This window comes from Grus americana (genome assembly GCF_028858705.1).
Source record: "Grus americana isolate bGruAme1 chromosome 32 unlocalized genomic scaffold, bGruAme1.mat SUPER_32_unloc_4, whole genome shotgun sequence".
NCBI lineage: Eukaryota > Metazoa > Chordata > Aves > Gruiformes > Gruidae > Grus > Grus americana.
The window spans coordinates 1-21,342 of NW_026561315.1; the positions used below are offsets into that span (position 1 = coordinate 1).

The following is a 21,342-nucleotide window of genomic DNA, read 5'->3' on the forward strand; positions in this document are numbered from 1 at the left end:
CCCCCCCAGTAATCCCCCATTACCCCCAGTAACCCCCCATTACACTCAGTACCCCCCCCAGTTACCCCAGCTCTGCACCAAGTAATCCTGGGGGGGCACCACTCAGTTACCCCCAGTAACCCCCCATTACCCCAGTAACCCCCCCATTAGCCCCAGTAACCCCCCCAGTTACCCCCCCATTACTCCCAGTAACCCCCCCAGTTACCCCAACTCTCCACCAAGTAATCCTGGGGGGGCACCACTCAGTTACCCCCACTAACCCCCCAGTAACCCCCTCGTAACCCCCCCATTACCTCCAGTAACTCCCCAGTAACCCCCCCAGTAACCCCCCATTACTCCCAGTAACCCCCCCACTACTCCCAGTAACCCCCCCAGTTACCCCAGCTCTGCACCAAGTAATCCTGGGGGGGCACCACTCAGTTACCCCCAGTAACCCCCCATTACCCCCAGTAACCCCCCCAGTAACCCCCCCATTACCCCCAGTAACCCCCCATTACACTCAGTACCCCCCCCAGTTACCCCAGCTCTGCACCAAGTAATCCTGGGGGGGCACCAGTTACCCCCCAGTACCCCCCCAGTTACCCCCAGTACCCCCCCAGTAAACCCCAGTTACCCCCCCCATCACCCCAGTACCCCCCCAGTAAACCCGTTACCCCCCCTCCAGTTACCCCCCAGTACCCCCCCAGTTACCCCCAGTACACCCCAGCTACCCCCCCCAGTTACCCCCCCATCACCCCAGTACCCCCCCAGTAAACCCCAGTTACCCCCCCTCCAGTTACCCCCCAGTACCCCCCCAGTTACCCCCAGTAAACCCCAGCTACCCCCCCCAGTTACCCCCCCATCACCCCAGTACCCCCCCAGTAAACCCCAGTTACCCCCCCTCCAGTTACCCCCCAGTACCCCCCCAGTTACCCCCATTCCCCCCCAGTTAGTTCCCCCCCCCCAGCCCTCCATAGCCCAATCTGGGGGGGTCAGGGGCTGGGTGAGGGCCCCCCCCAAACAAACACCGGGGTGCCCCCCCCAGCTTCCCCCCCCCCCATTTGAGTAACCCCCCCTCACATGCCCCTCAGCTCCCAACCCCCCCCAGCCCTGAGTGCCCCCCCCCAATTTTGGGGTGCCCCCCACCTTGCCGAGGGTGGAGAAGCTGAGCTGGAAGAGGAAGGACAGGATCTCCACCAGGTCCATGCCCCGAGCCTGGGGGGGGGGGAGAGTTAGGGGGGGCCGTTAGGGAACAGATTGGGGGGGCTCCCGGTTTGGGGGTGTCCCCCCCCCCCGGTTTTGGGGTCCCCCCCGCGTTACCTCTGCCCCCCGCAGGTACTGCAGCACGAAGTACCAGAGCTGGGCGGGGGTGTCGAGCAGCAGGAACTGGAACCCGGCCGACGTGATGCACGGCGCCTCCCCCCCCTCGCTGCGGGGACCCCCGTCAGGGCACCCCAAAACTGGGGGAGGGGGGGGGGCGACACCCCAAAACCGCAGTAGGTGGCACCCCAAAATTTTGGGGGAGCCCACCCCCAAACCACGGCAGGGGCCCCCCCAAAGCAGCCACCCCCCCCCCCCCCCAAAAGGGATTTGCTGACCTGCGTGGGGACCCCCAAACCCTGGGACCCCCCCCAAAATCACCCCAAATCCCTCCCCAGCACCCCAATACACCCAGGGACCTTGGCCCCCACCCCGTGGGCCCCCGAACCCCACCAAGCCCCCCCAGTCACTCCCCCACCGGCCTCCTAATTCCCCCCTGAGCTCCCCCCCCCCCAGACCCCCCAATATCCCCCTGAGCCCCCCCGGGACCCCCCAAATCCCCCCAACCCCTCCCCGGGCTGTCAGCTCTCCTGAGACCCCCTGCAGCCCTCCCCCGCCCCCCCCCGAACCCCCCAAATGCCCCCCGTATCTCCCCAGGAACCCCAAAATCCCTCAGGCCCCCCATATCTCCCAAAATCCTGCCAGGGCCCCCCCATATCTCCCCCCAGCACCCCCTCAAATCCCCCCAAGGACCCTCCATACCCCCCCAGCTTCCTCCCAAATCCCCCAAAACCCCCCAAATGGCCCCAATATCCCCCCAGGACCCCCCAAAATCCCCCAGGACCCCCCATATCCCCTCAGCTCCCCCCTGGCATCCCCTCAAATCCCTCTAGCTGCTCCTAAATCCCCCAAGAACCCCCCCCGGGACCCCCCCAAATCCCCCTGGGACCCCCCCAAATCCCTCCAGCTCCTCCTAAATCCTCCTGGGACCCCCCCATACCCCCCCGGATCCCCCAAATCCCCCCCAGGACCCCCCCAAATCCCTCCAGCTCCCCCCAAATCCCTCCAGCTTCTCCTAAATCCTCCCTGGGACCCCCCCATACCCCCCCAGGACCCCCCCAAATCCCCCCTGGGACCCCCCCAAATCCCTCCAGCTCCTCCTAAATCCTCCTGGGACCCCCCCATACCCCCCCAGAATCCCCCAAATCCCCCCTGGGACCCCCCCAAATCCCTCCAGCTCCCCCCAAATCCCTCCAGCTTCTCCTAAATTCCTCCCTGGGACCCCCCATGTTCTCCCAGCTCCCCCTAAATACCCCTGGGACCCCCCCAAATTCCTCCAGCTTCTCTTAAATCCTCCCTGGGACCCCCCATATTCTCCCAGCTCCCCCTAAATACTCCTGGGACCCCCCCAAATCCCCCCGGGACCCCCCCAAACCTCTTCATGAGCCCAGCCTGGACGAGGAGCTGGGCCAGATCCTGGCTGACGGCGGCGCTGGGCGACCCCACCATGAAATGCAGAATCACCTAAAAATGGGGGGGGCAGGGGAGGGGTCCAGCTGGGTCCTCAGAGCCCCCCCCCATCCCCCCCAGATATCGGGGACCCCCCCGGCCCCCCCCCCGGCTCACCTCCCAGCGCTCCTCGGCGTACCTGTCCAGCGCCGGCACGTCGCGGGCGTGCTTGTCCGGCCCCAGCTGGCTCGTGTCGTCCGACCACGCCTGGCCCCTGCGGCCCCCCCAAACCCCCCCCCCAGCACCCCCAAAACCTCAGAACCTGCCCCAGCACCCCCCCGTGCCCATCCTTACCCTGGGTTCCCTGCTCCCCCCCCCCCCAGCACCCCAAGTTTCCCCCCCTCCATGACACCACTGTGACCCCGGGTACCCCCCCCGGTAGCCCCTGTCACCCCAAATTACCCCCCATGCCCATGACCCCCCCGTATCACCCCATCCCACCCCCCTGTACCCCGCCACCCCAAATTACCCCCCCAGCACCCCCTGTACCCCCATGACCCCCCCGGTACCCCCATCACCCCAAATTACCCCCCACACCCATGACCCCCCCGTATCACCCCATCCCACCCCCCCATGACCCCCCGTACCCCATGTCACCCCAAATTACCCCCCAGCACCCCCCATATCCCCCCATGACCCCCCCATACCCCATGTCACCCCAAATTACCCCCCAGCACCCCCCATGACCCCCCCGTATCACCCCATCCCACCCCCCCATGACCCCCCGTACCCCATGTCACCCCAAATTACCCCCCAGCACCCCCCATATCCCCCCATGACCCCCCGTACCCCATGTCACCCCAAATTACCCCCCAGCACCCCCCATATCCCCCCATGACCCCCCCATACCCCATGTCACCCCAAATTACCCCCCATGACCCCCCATGACCCCCCCATACCCCATGTCACCCCAAATTACCCCCCACACCCATGACCCCCCCGTATCACCCCATCCCACCCCCCCATGACCCCCCCATACCCAACGTCACCCCAAATTACCCCCCAGCACCCCCACTTCCCCCCCGTACCCCGTGTAACCCCCCCTTACCCCCCACTGTCCCCCCCGTACCCCCATTTTCCCCCACGCCCCCCGCCCCCCCCCCACTCACCCCCCCAGCAGGGCGACCCGCAGGTTCTGGCGGAAGTTGGGGTGCAGAGCGACCCCCGGCCGCCCCCCCGGCAGGGTGTGGGGGTGCCACAGCCGCAGCGCCAGCAGCACCTCCCGGCTCTCCGCCTGCTCCCTGTGCCCCCCCCCCCCCCGGTGTGGGTGCTCCCCCTCGGGACCCCCCCAACCTCCCCCGGTGCCCCCCAAAACCCAGCGGGCTCCTCGGGCCCCTCCCACGGTTGCTGGGATCCCTGGAGACCCCCCCCAGGATCTCTCAGCACCCCCAGGGACCCCCCCAGGGACCCCCCCAGCACCCTCAGGGACCTCCAGCCCCCCGGATCCCCTCAGCACCCTTAGGGCCCCCCCAGCACCTCCAGGTCCCCCCCCAGGACCCCCAGACCCCCCCCCAGCACCCTTAGGGCTCCCCTCGCCCCCCCAGGGTCCCTCAGAGCCCCCCAGGGACCCCCCGGATCCCCTCAGCACCCTTAGGGACCCCCGCAGGACCCTCAGGGACCTCCAGTCCCCCCCAGAGCCCCCCCCAGCACCCTTAGGGCCCCCCCCAGGACCCTCAGGGACCCCCAGTCCCCCCCAGAGCCCCCCCCAGCACCCTTAGGGCCCCCCCCAGGACCCTCAGGGACCCCCAGTCCCCCCCAGACCCCCCCCAGCACCCTTAGGGCCCCCCCCAGGACCCTCAGGTCCCCCCTGCCCCCCCCCCCAGCTCCATTAGGGCCCCCCCCAGGCCCCTCAGGGACCTCCAGCCCCCCCCAGAGCCCCCCCAGGGCCCCCCCCAGGCCCCTCAGGTCCCCCCTGCCCCCCCCAGAGCCCCCCCAGGGCCCCCCCCGGCCCCCCACCCACTTGCTGTGCTCCTTCTTGACCCAGAGGGCGACGGCCGCCGGCGGCAGGGGCTGCTCCAGGAACAGCATCCGCATCACCCCCGCCGGCGCCAGCCCCGGCAGCTCCCTGGGGGGGGCACCCATGGGGGGGGGCACCCATGGGGGGGGGGTTGAGCTGTGGGGGCACCCATGGGGGGGGGCACCCATGGGGGGGGTTTGAGCTGTGGGGGCACCCATGGGGGGGCTGAGCCACGGGGTACCCATGGGGGGGGGCACCCATGGGGGGGGGGGTTTGAGCTGTGAGGGCACCCATGGGGGGGGGGCACCCATGGGGGGGGGGGTTTGAGCTGTGAGGGCACCCATGGGGGGGGCTGAGCCACGGGGTACCCATGGCGGGGGGGGGGGGGCTGGGGCTAGGAGGTGCTGGGGGGGATCTGGGGGGGGTCCTGGGGGGTCCCTGGGGGTGCTGGGGGGGAGATCTGGGGGCCTGGGGAACCCCACCCATGGGTGCCCTCCCCCCCCCCCCCACCCCAGAGACCGGGTGCTCCAGTGGGGTGCAGGGTGTGTAGAAAGGGATGGGGGTGTCTGGGGGGGGTGATGGGGGGGTTCTGGGGGGGTGTTGGGGTGCCTGGGGGGGTCAGGGTGCCCCGGGGGGGGGGTCAGGGTGCCCCAGGGGGATATTGGGGTGCCCAGGGGGGGTCAGGGTGCCTGGGGGGGGTCAGGGTGCCCCAAGGGGATATTGGGGTGCCCAGGGGGGGTCAGGGTGCCTGGGGGGGGTCAGGGTGCCCCAGGGGGATATTGGGGTGCCCAGGGGGGGTCAGGGTGCCCCGGGGGGGGGGGGTCAGGGTGCCCCAGGGGGATATTGGGGTGCCCAGGGGGGGTCAGGGTGCCTGGGGGGGGGTCAGGGTGCCCCAGGGGGATATTGGGGTGCCCCGTGGGGGGTCAGGGTGCCCCGGGGGGTCAGGGTGCCCCAGGGGGATATTGGGGTGCCCAGGGGGGGGTTAGGGTGCCTGGGGGGGGTCAGGGTGCCCCAGGGGGATATTGGGGTGCCCCGGGGGGGGTCAGGGTGCCCCAGGGGGGGTCAGGGTGCCCGGGGGTGTCAGGGTGCCCCAGGGGGATATTGGGGTGCCCAGGGGGGGTCAGGGTGCCTGGGGGGGGTCAGGGTGCCCCAGGGGGATATTGGGGTGCCCCGTGGGGGGTCAGGGTGCCTGGGGGGGGTCAGGGTGCCCCAGGGGGATATTGGGGTGCCCAGGGGGGGGTCAGGGTGCCCCGGGGGGGGGTCAGGGTCGGGGGGCTCACCGGAAGACGGCCAGGCAGGTGGCGGGGTGCCCGTAGAGGCGGTCGAGGACGGGGGGGCTCAGCCCCCGCAGGAACTCGTGCAGGTTCTTGCACTGCAGCTGCCCCCGCTGCCGCCGGGGGGGGGGGCGTGGGCTCCATCGGGACCCCCCCGCCACCAGCGTCCCCTAGGGCAGCAGCACAGCGGGGTGACCCCCCCCGGGACGGGGCAGCGCTGGGGGGGGGGGCACACGGGACCCACTACCCCCCAGTGTCCCCCCAATGCCCCCCAGCCCCCCTCCCTCACCCCAGACCTCTGCCCCCCCCCCCCGCCTCCCACTGCCCCCCAGTGCCCCCCCGGTACCCCCCAACTGCCCCCCCAGCCCCTCTTGCACCTCCTCAGCCCCCAACCCCCCCCCCAGACCTGTGCCCCCCCGCTGCCCCCCCAAATTTCACCCCGATCCCCCCCACCCCAGATCTGCGCTCCCCCCGTCCACCCCCCATACCCCCCCGATCTGTGCCCCCCCAGACCTGTGCCCCCCCAGACCTGTGCCCCCATCGCTGCCCCCCCGATCGTTGCCCCCCATCTCTGCCCCCCCAGACCTGTGCCCCCCGATCTGTGCCCCCCCGATCTGTGCCCCCATCTCTGCCCCATCTCTGCCCCCCAATCTCTGCCCCCCCATCTCTGCCCCCCCCATCTCTGCCCCCCCAGACCTGTGCCCCCGATCTGTGCCCCCCCCGATCTGTGCCCCCCCGATCTGTGCCCCCATCTCTGCCCCATCTCTGCCCCCCAATCTCTGCCCCCCCATCTCTGCCCCCCCGATCTCTGCCCCCCCAGACCTGTGCCCCCCATCTCTGCCCCCCCGATCTCTGCCCCCCCGATCTCTGCCCCCCCAGACCTGTGCCCCCCATCTCTGCCCCATCTCTGCCCCCCCGATCTCTGCCCCCCCGATCTCTGCCCCCCCAGACCTGTGCCCCCCATCTCTGCCCCCCCGATCTCTGCCCCCCCCATCTCTGCCCCCCCAGACCTGTGCCCCCCATCTCTGCCCCCCCGATCTCTGCCCCCCCCATCTCTGCCCCCCCAGACCTGTGCCCCCCATCTCTGCCCCCCCGATCTCTGCCCCCCCCCCGCCGCCCCCGTCCCCCCCCCACTCACCACACGCCCCCCCACTGCCGCCCTGGCCCCTCCCCTTTTTTTTCCCGCCTTGCTCCGCGCCGGGTCACGTGGGGGCGCTGCCGCTCACGCCCCTCCCTCTCGACAAGCCACGCCCCCACCCAAAGGGGAGACTCCCGTCCATCTCTCCGCCGCGGTCACGTGTGGGGGTCAGTCACGTGAAGAGGGCCAGTCACGTGAGGGAGGTCACCTGGGGGCAACCGGCCGCTGGGGCCTGGTCGCCCGTAGCCGCCCCCCCCCCCCCCCCCCTGGCGGCCCCGGCGCTGACCCGTGCCCTGACCGCCGCCCCCCGCGCTCTGCGGGTACCGGTGGGGGGCCGGGCCCGGTGCAGCGGGGTGACCCCGCGGTGGGACCCCCCCGAGCAGGCCCGGCTCCGCGCCCGGCAGCACAAGGAGGAGCGGCGGCGGGAGAGGGAGAGACAGAGACAGGCCCTGGGGGGGGCCGGGGCCCAGGTACGGGGGGCACTGGGGGCAACTGGGGGGACTGGGAGGGGATGGGGGCACTGGGAGAGGGGGTTGGGGGGCACGGGGGGGGAGTGGGAGAGGGTGGGGAGCACTGGGGGGACTGGGAGAGGAGATTGGGGGGCACTGGGGGTAACTGGGAGGGAGTGGGGGGTCCCAGGGACTCACTGGGGGCACTGGGTGAGGAGGTTGGGGGGCACTGGGGGCAACTGGGAGGACTGGGAGGAGGTGGGGGGCACTGAGGGGGTGGGGCGGCACTGGGAGAGGGGGTTGGGGGGCACTGGGGGCAACTGGGAGGGACTGGGAGGAGGTGGGGAGCACTGGGGGGACTGGGAGAGGAGATTGGGGGCAACTGGGAGGGACCGGAAGGGGGTGGGGGGCGCTGGGGGCAACTGGGGGGACTGGGAGGGGGTGGGGGCACTGGGAGAGGGGGTTGGGGGGCACTGGGGGTAACTGGGGGGGAGTGGGAGAGGGTGGGGAGCACTGGGGGGACTGGGAGAGGAGATTGGGGGGCACTGGGGGTAACTGGGGGGACTGGGAGGAGGTGGGAGTCACTGGGAGGGGCTGGGAGAGGGGGTTGTGGGGCACTGGGGGCAACTGGGAGGGACTGGAAGGGGGTGAGGGGCACTGGGAGAGGAGATTGGGGGGCACTGGGGGCAACTGGGAGGGGGTGGGGGTCACAGGGACTCACTGGGGGGACTGGGCCAGGAGGTTCGGGGGCACTGGGGGCAACTGGGGGGGGGCTGGGAGGGACTGGGAAGAGGTGGGGGGTCACGAGGGGTTTGGGGGGGGACTGGGGGCAACTGGGAGAGGGGCTGAGGGGGCCTGGGCGGGGGACTGGGGATACTGGAAAAGATGGGGGTCACTGTGGGGGTGGGGGGGCTGGGAGGAGATGGGGTGCGCTGGGATGTGGGGTGCTGGGGCAACTGGGAGGGGAGGTGCGCAAGTGGGAGGTGGAGCTGGGGGGCACTGGGAGGGCTGGGGGGGGAGCACTGGTGTGTGCTGGTCTGTATCGGTCTGTACTGGTTTGTATTGGCTCATACTGGTCTATACTGGTTTTGTACTGCCCCGCAGGTGCCCACAGCCCCCCCCAAGGGCTGGACCCCCAAAACCATCGTGGAGTATCAGCACCCCCTGGACCCCGACGGCAAGAAGGGTACGAGGTGGGGGGGGGGGGGGGGCGGGGCACGGGGGGGGGGGACGACACGCCGTGACGGTGCCACACGGTGACGCTTTTGGGGCGCAGCCACGGGGGTGGCGCTGCCCCCCGCCTACAGCCCCCGCTACGTGGAGGCGGCCTGGTACAGCTGGTGGGAGCGGCAGGGCCTCTTCACCCCCCCGGCCTCGGTGAGTGGGGCAGAACGCACCCCGGGGTGGGGGGTGGTATATTACGCGTCATCGCTGCGCTGAGCGGTGTCCGGTCTCAGCCCACTCCTGCGCTGAGCGGTGTCCGGTCTCGGCTCACTCCTGCGCCGAGTTGTGCCCGGTCTCAGCCCACGTTTCCTTCCAGGCGCCGGGGGGGGAGCGTCACGTCCTCAGTTTGGTGCTGCCCCCCCCAAACGTCACCGGCTCCCTGCACCTCGGTCACGCGCTCACCGTCGCCCTCCAGGACGCCCTCGTGCGCTGGTCGGTGGGGGGGGGGGGGCGGGGGCAGGCTGGGGCCCTTGGGTGTATTTTGGGGGGTCTAGGGGGGTTGTTTGGGGCTGGGGTGGGCAGATTTGGGGGGATCTTGGGGGTATTTGGGGGGGGGCAGATGTGGGGTATTTGGGGGGGCAGATGTGGGGTATTTGGGGCTTGGGGGGGCAGGTTTGGGGGATCTCAGGGGTATTTGGGGCTGGGGGGGCAGATGTGGGGTATTTGGGGGGATCTTGGGGGTATTTGGGGCTGGGGGGGCAGGTTTGGGGGGATCTTGGGGGTATTTGGGGGGGATCTTGGGGGTATTTGGGGCTGGGGGGGCAGGTTTGGGGGATCTCGGGGTTATTGGGGGCTGGGGGGGCAGATGTGGGGGAGTTGGGGGGGATCTCGGGGGTATTTGGGGCTGGGGGGGCAGGTTTGGGGGATCTCGGGGTTATTGGGGGCTGGGGGGGCAGATGTGGGTGCTCCAGGAGTATTTTTGGGGGTCTCGGGGGTTATTTGGGTCCTCAGGGGCAGGTTTGGGGGTTGTGTGAAGGCCAGAGGGTCCTGAGGAGGATGGAGGCACCCATAGGATTTGGGGGGTTCACCCGTGGGGACTGGGGTGGGGTGGGGGGGGGGGGCTCAAGGGGATCCTGGGGCACCCATGGGTGCTGGGGGTGCTGTGGCAGGCGGAGGATGCAGGGCTGGACTGTGCTGTGGGTGCCGGGCACCGACCACGCCGGCATCGCCACCCAGGTGAGACCCGTGTGGCCCCCCCCCCGGTGTCCCCAACGTCCCCCCCCGTGTCCCCAACGTCCCCCCCCGTGTTCCCAGGCGGTGGTGGAGCGCTGGCTGTGGCAGCACCGAGGTTTACGGCGTCAGGATCTGACCCGTTCCCAGTTCCTGGAGGAAGTTTGGGCGTGGAAACAGCGGTGAGGGTGACAGCGGGGTCGGGGTGACGAGGGGGGGGGACACACACACGCGTGTGCACAGGGTGACACCCCAAGGGTGTTTGCGTGTGTGTGTGTCCCCAGGCACGGTGACGAGATCCTGCAGCAGCTGCGGGCGCTGGGGGCGTCGCTGGACTGGAGCCGCTGCGCCTTCACCATGGACCCCGTAAGCCGGGTGCCCCCCAGGTCCCCAAAGGGTGGTGGGGGTGTGCGTGTGTGTCCCCCCCCCCCAAAAGTGTCCCTGACCGCGTCCCCTCAGGGTTTCTCGCGGGCGGTGGCGGAGGCTTTCGTGCGTTTGCACGAGGCCGGGCTGATTCACCGCGACCGGCGGCTCGTCACCTGGTCCTGCGCCCTGCGTTCCGCCCTGGCCGACGTGGAGGTGAGCGCGTCCCCAGACCGTCCCCGAGGACTTGGGGGGGGTGGGGGTGGGGTTTGACCCCCGTCCGCGTCCCCGCAGGTGGAACCCCGCGCCCTGACAGGCCCCACGGCTCTGCGCGTCCCCGGCTGCCCCCAGCCCGTCACCTTCGGCCTCCTCGTCACCTTCGCTTACCCCGTGGAGGGCGGGGACGGTGAGCGGCTCGTGTCACTTCCAGTGTCCCTTCGTCCCCCCGCGTGTCCCCCCCCGCCCCGCGTGTCCCTGCCTGCCCTCCCTGTGCTCCCACGTCCCCCGATGTGCGTGCCCCCCCCAGTGTCCCCCCATGTCCCTGACGTGTCCCCCGGTGTCCCTGCATGCCCTCCATATGCTCCATGTCCCCCAACACGCGTGTGTGTCCCCCCCCCGCATCCCCCTCCCAGTGTCCCCCCGTGTCCCTGGTGTGTCCTCCCCCCGTGGGCCCCCTCCCCCTGTGTCCCCCCATGTCCCCCTCCCACTGTTCCCCCCGTGTCCCTGACGTGTGTATGTGTCCCCCCCCATGTCTCCAGTGTCCCCCCCGCTGTGTCCCCCCCGCCGTGTCCCCGATGTGTGTGTGTGTCCCCCGCGCCGTGTCCCCCCGTGTCCCTGACGTGTGTATGTGTCCCCCCCGCTGTGTCCCCCCCGCTGTGTCCCCCCCGCTGTGTCCCCCCCGCCGTGTCCCCGATGTGTGTGTGTGTCCCCCGCGCCGTGTCCCCCCGTGTCCCTGATGTGTGTCCCCCCCCGTGTCCCCCCCGTGTCCCCCCCCATGTCCCCTCCGTGTCCCTGATGTGTCCCCCCCCCTCCGTGTGTCCCCTTGTGTCCCTGGTGTGTCTCCTGTGTCCCTGGTGTGTCCCCCCCGTGTCCCTGACATCCCCCCCCCGTGTCCTGTCCCCCCCCGTGTCCCTGACGTCCCCCCTCCGTGTGTCCCCCCCCATCCCTGACGTCCCCCCCCCGTGTCCCCCCCATCCCTGACGTCCCCCCCCAAGTCCCTGACATGTGTCCCCCCCCCTCCCCACGCGTGTCCAGGCCTGGAGCTGCCGGTGGCCACCACGCGCCCCGAGACAATGCTGGGGGACGTGGCCGTGGCCGTGCACCCCGAGGACCCCCGCTATACCGTAAGGGGGCGGGGCCTCGGGGGGGCGGGGCCTCGGGGGGGCGGGGCCTCGGGGGGGCGGGGCTTCTGGGCAAGGGGCTGGGAGAAGGGGTGGGGTTTAATGGGGGCGTGGCTTCTGGGCAAGGGGGCGTGGCTTCTGGGCAAGGGGTGTAATTGCTTTGTGTGTATTGGCTGGGGAGGTTCTGCGCTAGCTCCTCCCCTTTTTCCTGGGCGGTTGTGTCCATATAAGGGAAAGAGGTGGGGCTTGGGGGGGTAGAGAGGGTGGGGCTTCCCGATTGGGGCGGAGCTTTGGCTTTAAGGGCCAATAGGGGAGCAGGGCTTGGAGAGGGCCCCTGGAAGGGGGTGGGGCCTGCGTGCTCTTAAAGGGGCAGCACATGGTGGGTGGGGCCTGGCCGGGGAGGGGCGGGGCCTGCAGTGACCCCACCCCCACCCACCCCACCCCCCCCCAGTCCCTCCATGGCCGCCAGCTCCGTCACCCCTTCACGGGGCAGCTCCTGCCCGTCGTCACCGACCCCGCTGTGGAGCCCTCCCGCGGCACCGGTACTGGGACCAGTATGGGGGCGGGACTGGGATTGGGGGGAGGGGGGGGAGGGTGGCCGGGGGGGGTGATGGGGGGGTGGCTGGGGGGTGGGGGTGGCTGTGGGGGTGACGGGGGAGATGGGGGGGTGACGGGGGGGGCCGTGGGGGTGATGGGGGGGCGGTGGGGACGGTGGGGGTGATGAGGGGGCCATGGGGGGTGGGGGTGGCTGTGGGGGTGATGGGGGGGGCAGTGGGGCTGATGGGGGGTGGGGGTGGCCATGGGGGTGACCGGGGGGCCATGGGGGGTGGGGGTGGCTGTGGGGGTGATGGGGGGAGATTGGGGGGTGACGGGGGGGCCATGGGGGGGGCGGGGGGACAGTGGGGATGATGGGGGGTGGGGGTGAAGGGGTGGCCGTGGGGGGGGCGGGGGGGCCGTGGGGGTGACGGGGGGGCCGTGGGTGAAGGGGTGGCCATGGGGGTGACGGGGGGGCCGTGGGGGCGGCAGCGACAGTGAGAACACGTCCGCGGTCCCCGCAGGGGCGGTGAAGGTGACGCCGGGACACAGCCCCCCCGACCTGGCGCTGGCGCGGGCCCACGGGCTGCCCCTGCTCTCCGTCATCGGCGACGACGGCACCATGCGTCCCCCGGGCGGGGGGTGGCTCCAGGTACCGCCGTGCCCCGTCCGTATCCCCCCCCCCCCGTCCCCTTCCTCCCCGTGTCCCCAGCCACCGTCCTCTCCGTCCCCGCGTCCCCAGGGCGTCCATCGCTTCGTGGCGCGGGACAAGGTGGTGGCCGCGCTGGCCGAGCGAGGGCTGTACCGCGGCACCCAGGACCACGCCATGACGCTGCCCGTGTGCAGGTACCGCTGTCGCGTGTGTGTGTGTCCCCCCCATCCCAGTCACCCTCTCGGGACACGCGTCCCCGTCCCCCAGCGTGGGGATGACGTCCCCAGGGACCGGTGTGACGTCACTGTCCCCGCAGCCGCTCGGGTGATGTCATCGAGTACCTGCTGAAGAGCCAGTGGTTCCTGCGGTGCCGGGAGATGGCGCAGCGTGCCCGAGAGGTGACGGGGACGTGGGGCGGGGGGGACACGCATGCGACACACCCGGAACCCCCCCGGATCTGTGACCCTTCTCCTTCCCCCCCCCTCCCCGTTCCCCAGGCGGTGACATCGGGGCGTCTCAAACTCGTCCCCAAATTTCACGAGAAGAACTGGAAAACGTGGATGGACAACGTTGGGTGAGGGGGGGGGGACACACCTAGGAGTCTTAGGGGGGTCCCCAGACATCTGGGGGGGTCCCCAGGCACCCAGAGAAGGGACTGAGGTGTCTTGGGGGGGTCCCCAGACATCTGGGGGGGTCCCCAGGCGCCCAGAGAGGGGACTGAGGTGTCTTGGGGGGGTCCCCAGGCACCCAGAGAAGGGACTGAGGTGTCTTGGGGGGGTCCCCAAACATCTGGGGGGGTCCCCAGGCACCAAGAGAGGGGACTGAGGTGTCTTGGGGGGGTCCCCAGGCGCCCAGAGAGGGGACTCAGGTGTCTTGGGGGGGTCCCCAGGCACCCAGAGAGGGGACTGAGGTGTCTCAGGGGGGTCCCCAGACATCTGGGGGGGTCCCCAGGCGCCCAGAGCCCGCTGATGTCACCCCCCTTCCCCAGGGACTGGTGCCTCTCGCGGCAGCTGTGGTGGGGACACCGGGTGCCGGCGTACCGGGTGGGGGTTTCCCCGGCGGGGTCCCCCCCCGAGGAGCACCCCGAGGGTCTCTGGGTGGTGGGGCGCAACGAGGCCGAGGCGCGTGCCGCTGCCGCCCGCACCCTCCGCTGCCCCCCCGACGGGCTCCAGCTCCAGCAAGGTGAAGAAAAGGAGGGGTGGGGGGCACCCCGAAATCTCCCCCCCGCCCCCGCTGTCCTCGCGTCCCCCCGTGCACCCTGAACCAACTCTCTGTCCCCCCAAAACCCTTCCTGTCGCCTTAGAAGTCTCTCTGCCCCCAAATCTTCCTCCTGCACCCCAAAATCCTCTCGGGACCCCCCTAGCTGTGCTCTGGCACCCCGAAATCCCCCTCCCAGCACCCTCTGGGCTTTTCCGGCACCCCCAAACACCCCCCCCCCAGGCCCAGAGGCCTTTTGGGGTCCCCGCTGATCCCCCCCCCAAATCCGTGCAGACCCCGATGTCCTGGATACCTGGTTCTCCTCCGCGCTCTTCCCCTTCGCCGCCCTGGGCTGGCCTGAGCAGGTGAGGTTTTGGGGGGGGGGGGCACAGGGGACAGGGACAGCATCCCCACCCCCGTGTCCCCCCGTTTTTTGTCCCCAGAGCCCCGATTTGCAGCGTTTCTACCCCACCAGCGTGCTGGAGACGGGCAGCGATCTCCTCTTCTTCTGGGTGGCGCGAATGGTCATGCTGGGCCAGCAGCTCACCGGGCGCCTGCCCTTCTCCCAGGTACCCCCCCAGCCCCCCCCCCAGCCCCCCCCAGCCCCCCCAAGTCCCCCACACCCCCTCAGTCTCCTCCCTCTCTACGGGTCTTGCTCATTTTGGGGGTTCCTGCTGGTTCCTTGTTCCCTCTCGGGGCTCCCCGGGGTCCCCAAGGTCCCTCCTTTGCGTCGTGTTCCTTCTCGGGGGGGTCCCCAAGGTCCCTCATTTCCTCCTTTTGGGGTCCCCAGGGACCCTCATTTCCTCTTTCTGGGGGGGGGGTCCTGAGGCTCCCGGGGTCCCCTGTCCCCCCCGGTGTCCCCATCCTTGTGTGTCCCGTTCCCCCCCCCCCCCCCCCAGGTCCTCCTGCACTCGCTGGTGCGCGACACCCACGGGCGCAAGATGAGCAAATCCCTGGGCAACGTCATCGACCCCCGTGACGTCATCGCCGGCGCCTCCCTTCAGGTACAGCAGACCCTACAATAACAAACAGCCCCCCCCCCCCCCAAAAAACCCCCCCCCAAATCTAACAAATCCCTATCACGGAGACCGTGCAATAACAGATTTATTTTTAGCAGACCCTACAATAACAGATTTGTTTTTAGGAGACCCTGCGATGACAATTTTTCTCTTTGAAAATATTGCAATCGTAAATTTATTATTATTATTTTTCTGCCAAAGAACCGACAATAACAAACTTCATTCCGCAGCCCTTACGAAAACACGCAGCCCCCGTTGCCCTGCCCTTTTCGGAGACCCTACAATAACAAACTCTGTGCCCCCACCCCGGTGACAGAGGGGTGACGCCGCAGCCCCTTTTGTTTATCGTAGGGTCTCCTGTTTTGCAGGAGCTGCAGGACAAGCTCCACCGCAGGATCCTGGACCCCCACGAGCTCACGGTGGCCACAGAGGGCCAGGTAGGACCTGTCCCCCTCCCCGTGTCCCCCCCCAGACCTGTCCCTGTCCCCCTCTAACCCTCCCTGTGGGTGTCCCCCGTCCCCAGAGGCGCCAGTTCCCCCACGGCATCCCCGAGTGCGGCACCGACGCCCTCCGCATGGCCCTCTGCTCCCACAACGTCCACGGTAAGAGCTCGAGGGAGCACCCGGCACCCCAGACCCCCCCCGGGGACCCACCTCCGTGTCCCCAACGCCCCCCCCCCCAACCCCCCCCCGTAGGTGACGACATCCGCCTGGACGTGGGCACGGCCCTGAGCTACCGTCGCTTCTGCAACAAGATCTGGAACGCCGTCAAGTTTGTCCTGGCCGCGTTGGGGCCTCGTTTTGTCCCCCGACCCTCTGAGGAGGTACCGAGGTGGTAGAGATCGAGGTGTGGGGGGGGTCTACCACCCCGAAATCCCCCTCCCACCCATCGTCCTTCCTCTTACTCGGCAGACGGTGCCGCAGCGCCCCATGGACCGGTGGGTGCTGAGCCGGCTGGCGCAGGCGGTGGCCGAGTGCGGGCGGCGGATGGAGGCCCTGGAGGTCCACGGCGCCGTCGCCGCCGTCCACCATTTTTGGCTGCGTAGCTTCTGCGACGTCTACCTGGTGGGTGGCCCTGTCCGTCTGTCCCACGCGGCCCTGTCCGTCTGTCCCACCCGGCCCCTCACGTCTCCCCTAGGCGTTCGACCCAGTAGCGTGTCGCTGAGCGTGTCCTTCCGTCTGTCCCGCCCTGCTTGTTGTAGCTCCCTGAACGTTGAACCCAACCCAGGGTCGATGGTGTCCGTCTGTCCGTCCACCCCAATCCATCAGTTCTCCTTGAGCGTTGACCTTAGTCTGCTCTCTCGAGTGCGTCCGTCTGTCCCACCCAACCTGTTGTAGCCACTTGAATGTTGAACCCAACCCACGTCGATGTGGTTGTTGGTGTCTGTCCGTCCGCCCCAACCCATTGGGTCTCCTGGAACGTTGACCTCAGCCCAACCTCACCCTGCTGAGCGCGTCCGTCCCCCTGTCCCACCCAAGACTGTCGAACCCAACCCGTGTCGACACAGTTGATGGCGTCTGTCCATCCACCCGCAACCCATCGGTTCTCCGGCAGTGTTGACCTCAGCCCGCCCCTGCTCTGTTGAACGCATCCGTCCGTCTGTCCCACCCAACCTGTTGTAGCTCCTTGACCAAACCCAACCCACGTTGATGCGGTTGATAGAGCGGGCGGACAGGCGCCAAACCCCCGGGTCTCCTTGGCCGTTGGCCTTAGTCCTCTCATTGAGTCCGTCCGTCCCCACCTGTGACCCCTACCTGGTTGCCCCCGTCCCCTTTGTCCGCCCTCACCTCCTTCACCGCGTCCGTCTGTCCTCCCCCCAGCCGTGCTCAGCCTCGTCTCCTTCTCCGTCCCCCCCTCACCCCCTCCATTCCGTCCGCAGGAGACGGCCAAACCCGCCCTGCGGGACCCGGGAGCCGGGGACGAGACGCGCCGGACCCTGCTGAGCTGCGCCGAGCTGGGCCTTCGCCTCCTGGCCCCCTTCGCCCCCTTCCTCGCCGAGGAGCTCTGGCAGCGCCTGCCCCACGCCGCCCCCGCGCCCACCACCCTCTGCCTCGCCCCCTTCCCCGACGCCGCACGCCTGGTGGGTGCCGTGCCCGTGGGGGCATGGAGGGGTTCCCCAGGGGGTCTGCGCCCTCCTGATGCCTCGTTGTGTCTGGTGTTTCCCCCCGCCCCCAGGCGCACTGGCGCTGCCCCGAGGTGGAGGCCGAGGTGGCGGCCGTGCAGGAGGTGGTGAGGGCGGCGCGAGGCCTGCGGGATCTCTTCCGCCTCGGGGCTGCCCGGCCCCCCGGTGAGTGGGGGACATGGTGGCGGGGGGGGGGGGCCCAACGGGGGGGCTGGGGGGGACTACAACTCCCAGCATGCCCTGGGGGTGCAGTGTGGTGGTGGTGGGACTACAACTCCCAGCATGCATTGGGGTAACCAATATGGCTGCCTGGATGTGGGGACAAGTCCCAGCATGCACTGGGGTAATCAATATGGCTGCCTGGATGTGGGGACTACAAGTCCCAGCATGCACTGGGGTAACCAAGATGGCTGCCAGGGTTGGTAGGGACTACAACTCCCAGCATGCTCTGGGGCAGCCAGGTGAGGCTAAGATGGCTGCCCCAGAGGACTACATGTCCCAGCATGCACTTGGGTGCTCTCTCTCTCTATGCCTCCAATATGGCGGCACCCGCTGGAGGCGGCCATGCTGCCCAGCCCACCACAGGGAGCAGGGTTGGAGGCTTGGCAATCCCAGCATGCCCCGGGTGCAGGGAGGTGGCCATGTTTCCCCACGTGCCCCAACTGGGGGCAGCCATGTTGGGGGGGGAAGGGGGGGTGATGGAGGCGGCCATGTTTGGAGGTGGGGCTATCCCATCATGCCTTGCACAGTGGCGGTGCAATGCCCGGCGGAGGCGCGGGATTGGCTGGAGGCTCTAGGCCCCGCCCTCCAGACCTTGGCACAGGTGGGACCTCTACAGCTCCTCCCCCTGGGGGCGGAGCCATCGCCGGGGGCGGAGCCAGAGCTGGGGCCTGGTTGGGTGGGGGCCCCCGCAGGCCCCGACACCCACGTGTACCTCTGCCTGCGGGTGAGTGGGCCCCGGGGCGTGCTGGGATACTGGGGGACCTGGGGGGGCCCCGGGGCATTGTGGGATGCTGGGGGACGTGGGGGGGCCCGGGGTATTGTGGGATAGCAGAGGGCCCCAGGGCATGCTGGGATAGTGGGGGACCTGGGGGGGGTCAGGGGCATTGTGGGATGCTGGGGGACCCCGGGGCATTGTGGGATGCTGGAGGACCTGGGGGGCACGGGGAGGCCGGGGGGGGCCCTGGGGTGGCCCCTGGGCATTATGGGATGGCGGGGGGACCCCCCCGGGCATGGCGGGAGGCTGGAGGCCCCCCCCGTTCCCTCCCCTGCCCCCCCCCCCAGGGGCTGGTGGATCCGGCGGCCGCCCAGGCCCAGCTCCGCGCCCGCAGCCGCAGCCTCCGGCGTCACCTCGAGACCCTGGGGGGGGCCCAGGGCCCCCCCAGCCAGCAGCAGGTACCGCGCCTTCGTTAAGCTAATTAATTAACGTTCTCCCATCCCCTAACTCTGCGAGGAGGGGGAGGCTCATTAACCTCATTAAAGAGGGGGGGGTGCTTCGTTACCTCGTTACCACCAAGGGAGGGACAGCCCCCGCCCCCCCTTCGTTAGCGCTGCCCTCGTTAACGCTCCCCCCTCCCCCCCCGCAGGTTGCCACCCTCCGCTCCGAACTCGCCCGCCTGACCCGAGCGCTGGAGACGCTGGACCCCCCCGGGGACCCCAACACCCAATAAACCCCCCAAAAACCTCCTTAACGACTCCCGCGCCTCGTTATGTCTCTTCCGGGAGGTGTCACGAGCTGCGCGGCCTCAGCGGGGGGATGGGAAGCGGGGGGGGGGAGGGGAGCAGCCTGGCTCCGCCCCTTCTCGCCACTGAATTTGGTTCACCGGGAGCTGCCGGCACCCCGAAACCGGCACCGGCACCCCGAACCCGGGGGTTTGTGTCGTCCGTCCCCCCCCCGCCCCCAAAACCGGCTCTGGCGGTGACATCAGAACCGTCGCCATGTTGTAACCGGCGCTGGGACCCCCAGAGCGACGCCGGGACCCCCCAAACCTGGTCCCAGGATCCTGCCGCCGCCCCCCGGGACTGTCACCTGCTGCCGCTCAGGTACCCGGCGCCCCCCGCGCCCCCCCGCGTCCCTTCCTTGGGCCCCCCCGTGTGTCCCCCTCTCTCTTGGGGTCCCCCCCCGTGTCCCCCCCTTGTCCCCCTCCCCCAGTGACGTCCCCATCCCCTCCAGGTCCCCGCCCATGGCCGAGGGCTGTTCCCACGCCGTCCCCCCCCGTCCCCTCCCCGGGGACGTCACCGCGGACCCCGACCTTCCCTGGGGCCAGGCTGGAGGCGTCCCCGCGGCGGGGGGTGACACCGGCGTCCCTGCGGTCACCGTCACCCCCTGGGCCGGCGGCATCACCATCACCGTCACAGCAGCCCCGGCCGACGAGGACACCGGGGACGACGGGGACGTCCCGGTCAGGAGGGACGCGGGGCGCGGGGGTGCCCCGTGTGACGAGGACGTGGGGGACGGGGACGCGCCAGCCCCCGGGGACGAGGATGACGGCGACAAGGATGTCATGGCCGTAGGGGACGCGGGCGGCGGAGAGCGGCGTGGGCCACCCCTCCTGGGCGAGGACGTCGGGGACGGGGGTGGCACCGCCCCGGGGGATGCTGGGGTCGAGGATTTTGGGGACGGGGACGTTGGGGATGGGGGTGGCACCACCCCAGGGGACGTTGGGGATGGGGACACCCCGGTTCCCGGGGATGTCACCACTGTGAAGGACGTCGGGGACGGGGGTGGCACCGTCCTGGGGGGCGTTGGGGTCAAGGATTTTGGGGACGGGGACGTTGGGGACGGGGGTGTCACTGCCCCAGGGGACACGGACAGGGGGGAGGTCCTGACCCCGAGGGACGGTGGGGACGGTGATGTCACCGCCCCAGGGGACGCTGGGGACGTCTGCACGGCCGGTGGCATCACCATCACGGTGACGGCCCCCCCTGCGGAGGACGAGGACGCGTCCAGCGGGGATGAGGGCGGCCCCAGCGATGACGGCGCCGCTGATGTCACCGCCGGCCTCCCCGGGGAGCGCGTCCCTCGTGACGTCGCGGAGAGCGGTGACGTCGCAGCCGACCGCCCCGGTGCCGTCACCGCAGGGGGCGACATCCCCTCCGCTCTCCCTGGGGATGTCCCTGCTGGTGACGTCATCAGGGGTGACATCGTCTTCTCCGTCCCTGGTGATGTCACAGCTGAGGATGATGTCGCTCCCTCAGTCCCTGGGGATGACGTCGTTGTTGACCTTATCAACAGAGATGACGTCACTTCCTTTCTCCCTGAGGAAGCCCTCGCTGGTGACGTCATCACCAAGGCTGATGTCACCTCCTCCCTTCCTGAGGATGACGTGGCTGGTGGCGTCATCCCTGGGAGTGACCTCACGGGCGCCATCACCGCTGGGGACGTCTTTGCTGCTGAAATAACCGCCAGGCCTGATGTCACTTCCGCCCCTCCTGGGGCTGAGCTCGCTGATGACGTCATGCCCAGAAATGACCTCACTGATGACGTCATCACCAGGGACACCATCCCTTCTTCCCCCTCTGGGGATATCTGTGCTGATGATGTCATCACCAGTCACGATCTTATTCCTCGTCTTCCTGGGGCTGACCCTGCTGTTGACATCATCCCCGGGGGTGACCTCACTAATGACATCATCGCGTTTTCTGTGCCTGGGGATATCCCTGCCGGTGACGTCATTGCCATGGATGATGTCACTTCCTCCCTGCCTGCTGCTGGCCAGGAAGTCAAACCTGCCGTTGACCTCACTGGTGACGTCACCTCTGCGAACGATGGTGACGCCTCTGCTTGGCGTGACTTCGCTGATGATGTCATACCCGAGGATGACATCACTTCCTTCATGCCCAGCGCTATTGCTGGACGTGACGTCGCTCCCAAGGGCGATGTCAGAGATGATGTCACACGAGGACCTGACCTTGGTGACATCCTCGGGGGCGACGTCGCCTCCTCCCTCCCGGGAGCCCTCTCTGGCCGTGATGTCAGCCCTGAGCGTGACATCACGGATGACGTCAGCCCTGAGGAGGAGCAACTGCTCCCCGCTGTTAAAGACCCCGTCCGCCCCGGTGATGACCTCACCGATGACATCACCACCGATGTGCCCACAGAGGGTGGCGGCGGCCGAGGTGACGGCCCAGGTAAGGGGGGGTGGGGGTGGGGCC

At 69.6% G+C, this 21,342-nt stretch overlaps 2 protein-coding genes across 2 annotated transcripts; one reads left to right on the forward strand and one right to left on the reverse strand.

Moving 5' to 3' along the window:
* Positions 1-1,125: 1,125 nt before the first annotated feature.
* Positions 1,126-7,259, reverse strand: LOC129200125 (general transcription factor IIH subunit 4-like; the record flags this gene model as incomplete). The annotated part of the gene is made up of 9 exons (XM_054811393.1): positions 7,237-7,259; positions 7,118-7,169; positions 5,986-6,149; positions 4,709-4,813; positions 3,858-3,989; positions 2,866-2,962; positions 2,675-2,763; positions 1,300-1,408; positions 1,126-1,194 (listed from the first exon to the last, which is right to left on the reverse strand). Coding segments are annotated over exons 1-9 (840 nt in total), but the record flags the coding sequence as incomplete, so codon positions are not given.
* Positions 7,260-8,451: 1,192 nt separating this feature from the next.
* Positions 8,452-18,873, forward strand: LOC129200120 (valine--tRNA ligase, mitochondrial-like). Its single transcript, XM_054811386.1, has 28 exons — positions 8,452-8,469; positions 8,587-8,752; positions 8,843-8,943; positions 9,107-9,222; positions 9,900-9,966; positions 10,045-10,142; positions 10,245-10,326; positions 10,420-10,539; positions 10,618-10,729; positions 11,578-11,666; positions 12,115-12,205; positions 12,722-12,849; positions 12,940-13,043; positions 13,166-13,247; positions 13,347-13,423; positions 13,838-14,031; positions 14,341-14,411; positions 14,490-14,615; positions 14,946-15,050; positions 15,434-15,502; positions 15,589-15,667; positions 15,761-15,888; positions 15,977-16,129; positions 16,945-17,145; positions 17,241-17,352; positions 17,937-18,133; positions 18,472-18,582; positions 18,774-18,873. The coding sequence occupies exons 1-28, from the start codon at positions 8,452-8,454 to the stop codon at positions 18,855-18,857; spliced, it is 3,081 nt and encodes a 1,026-aa protein (XP_054667361.1). The 3' UTR covers positions 18,858-18,873.
* Positions 18,874-21,342: the final 2,469 nt, after the last annotated feature.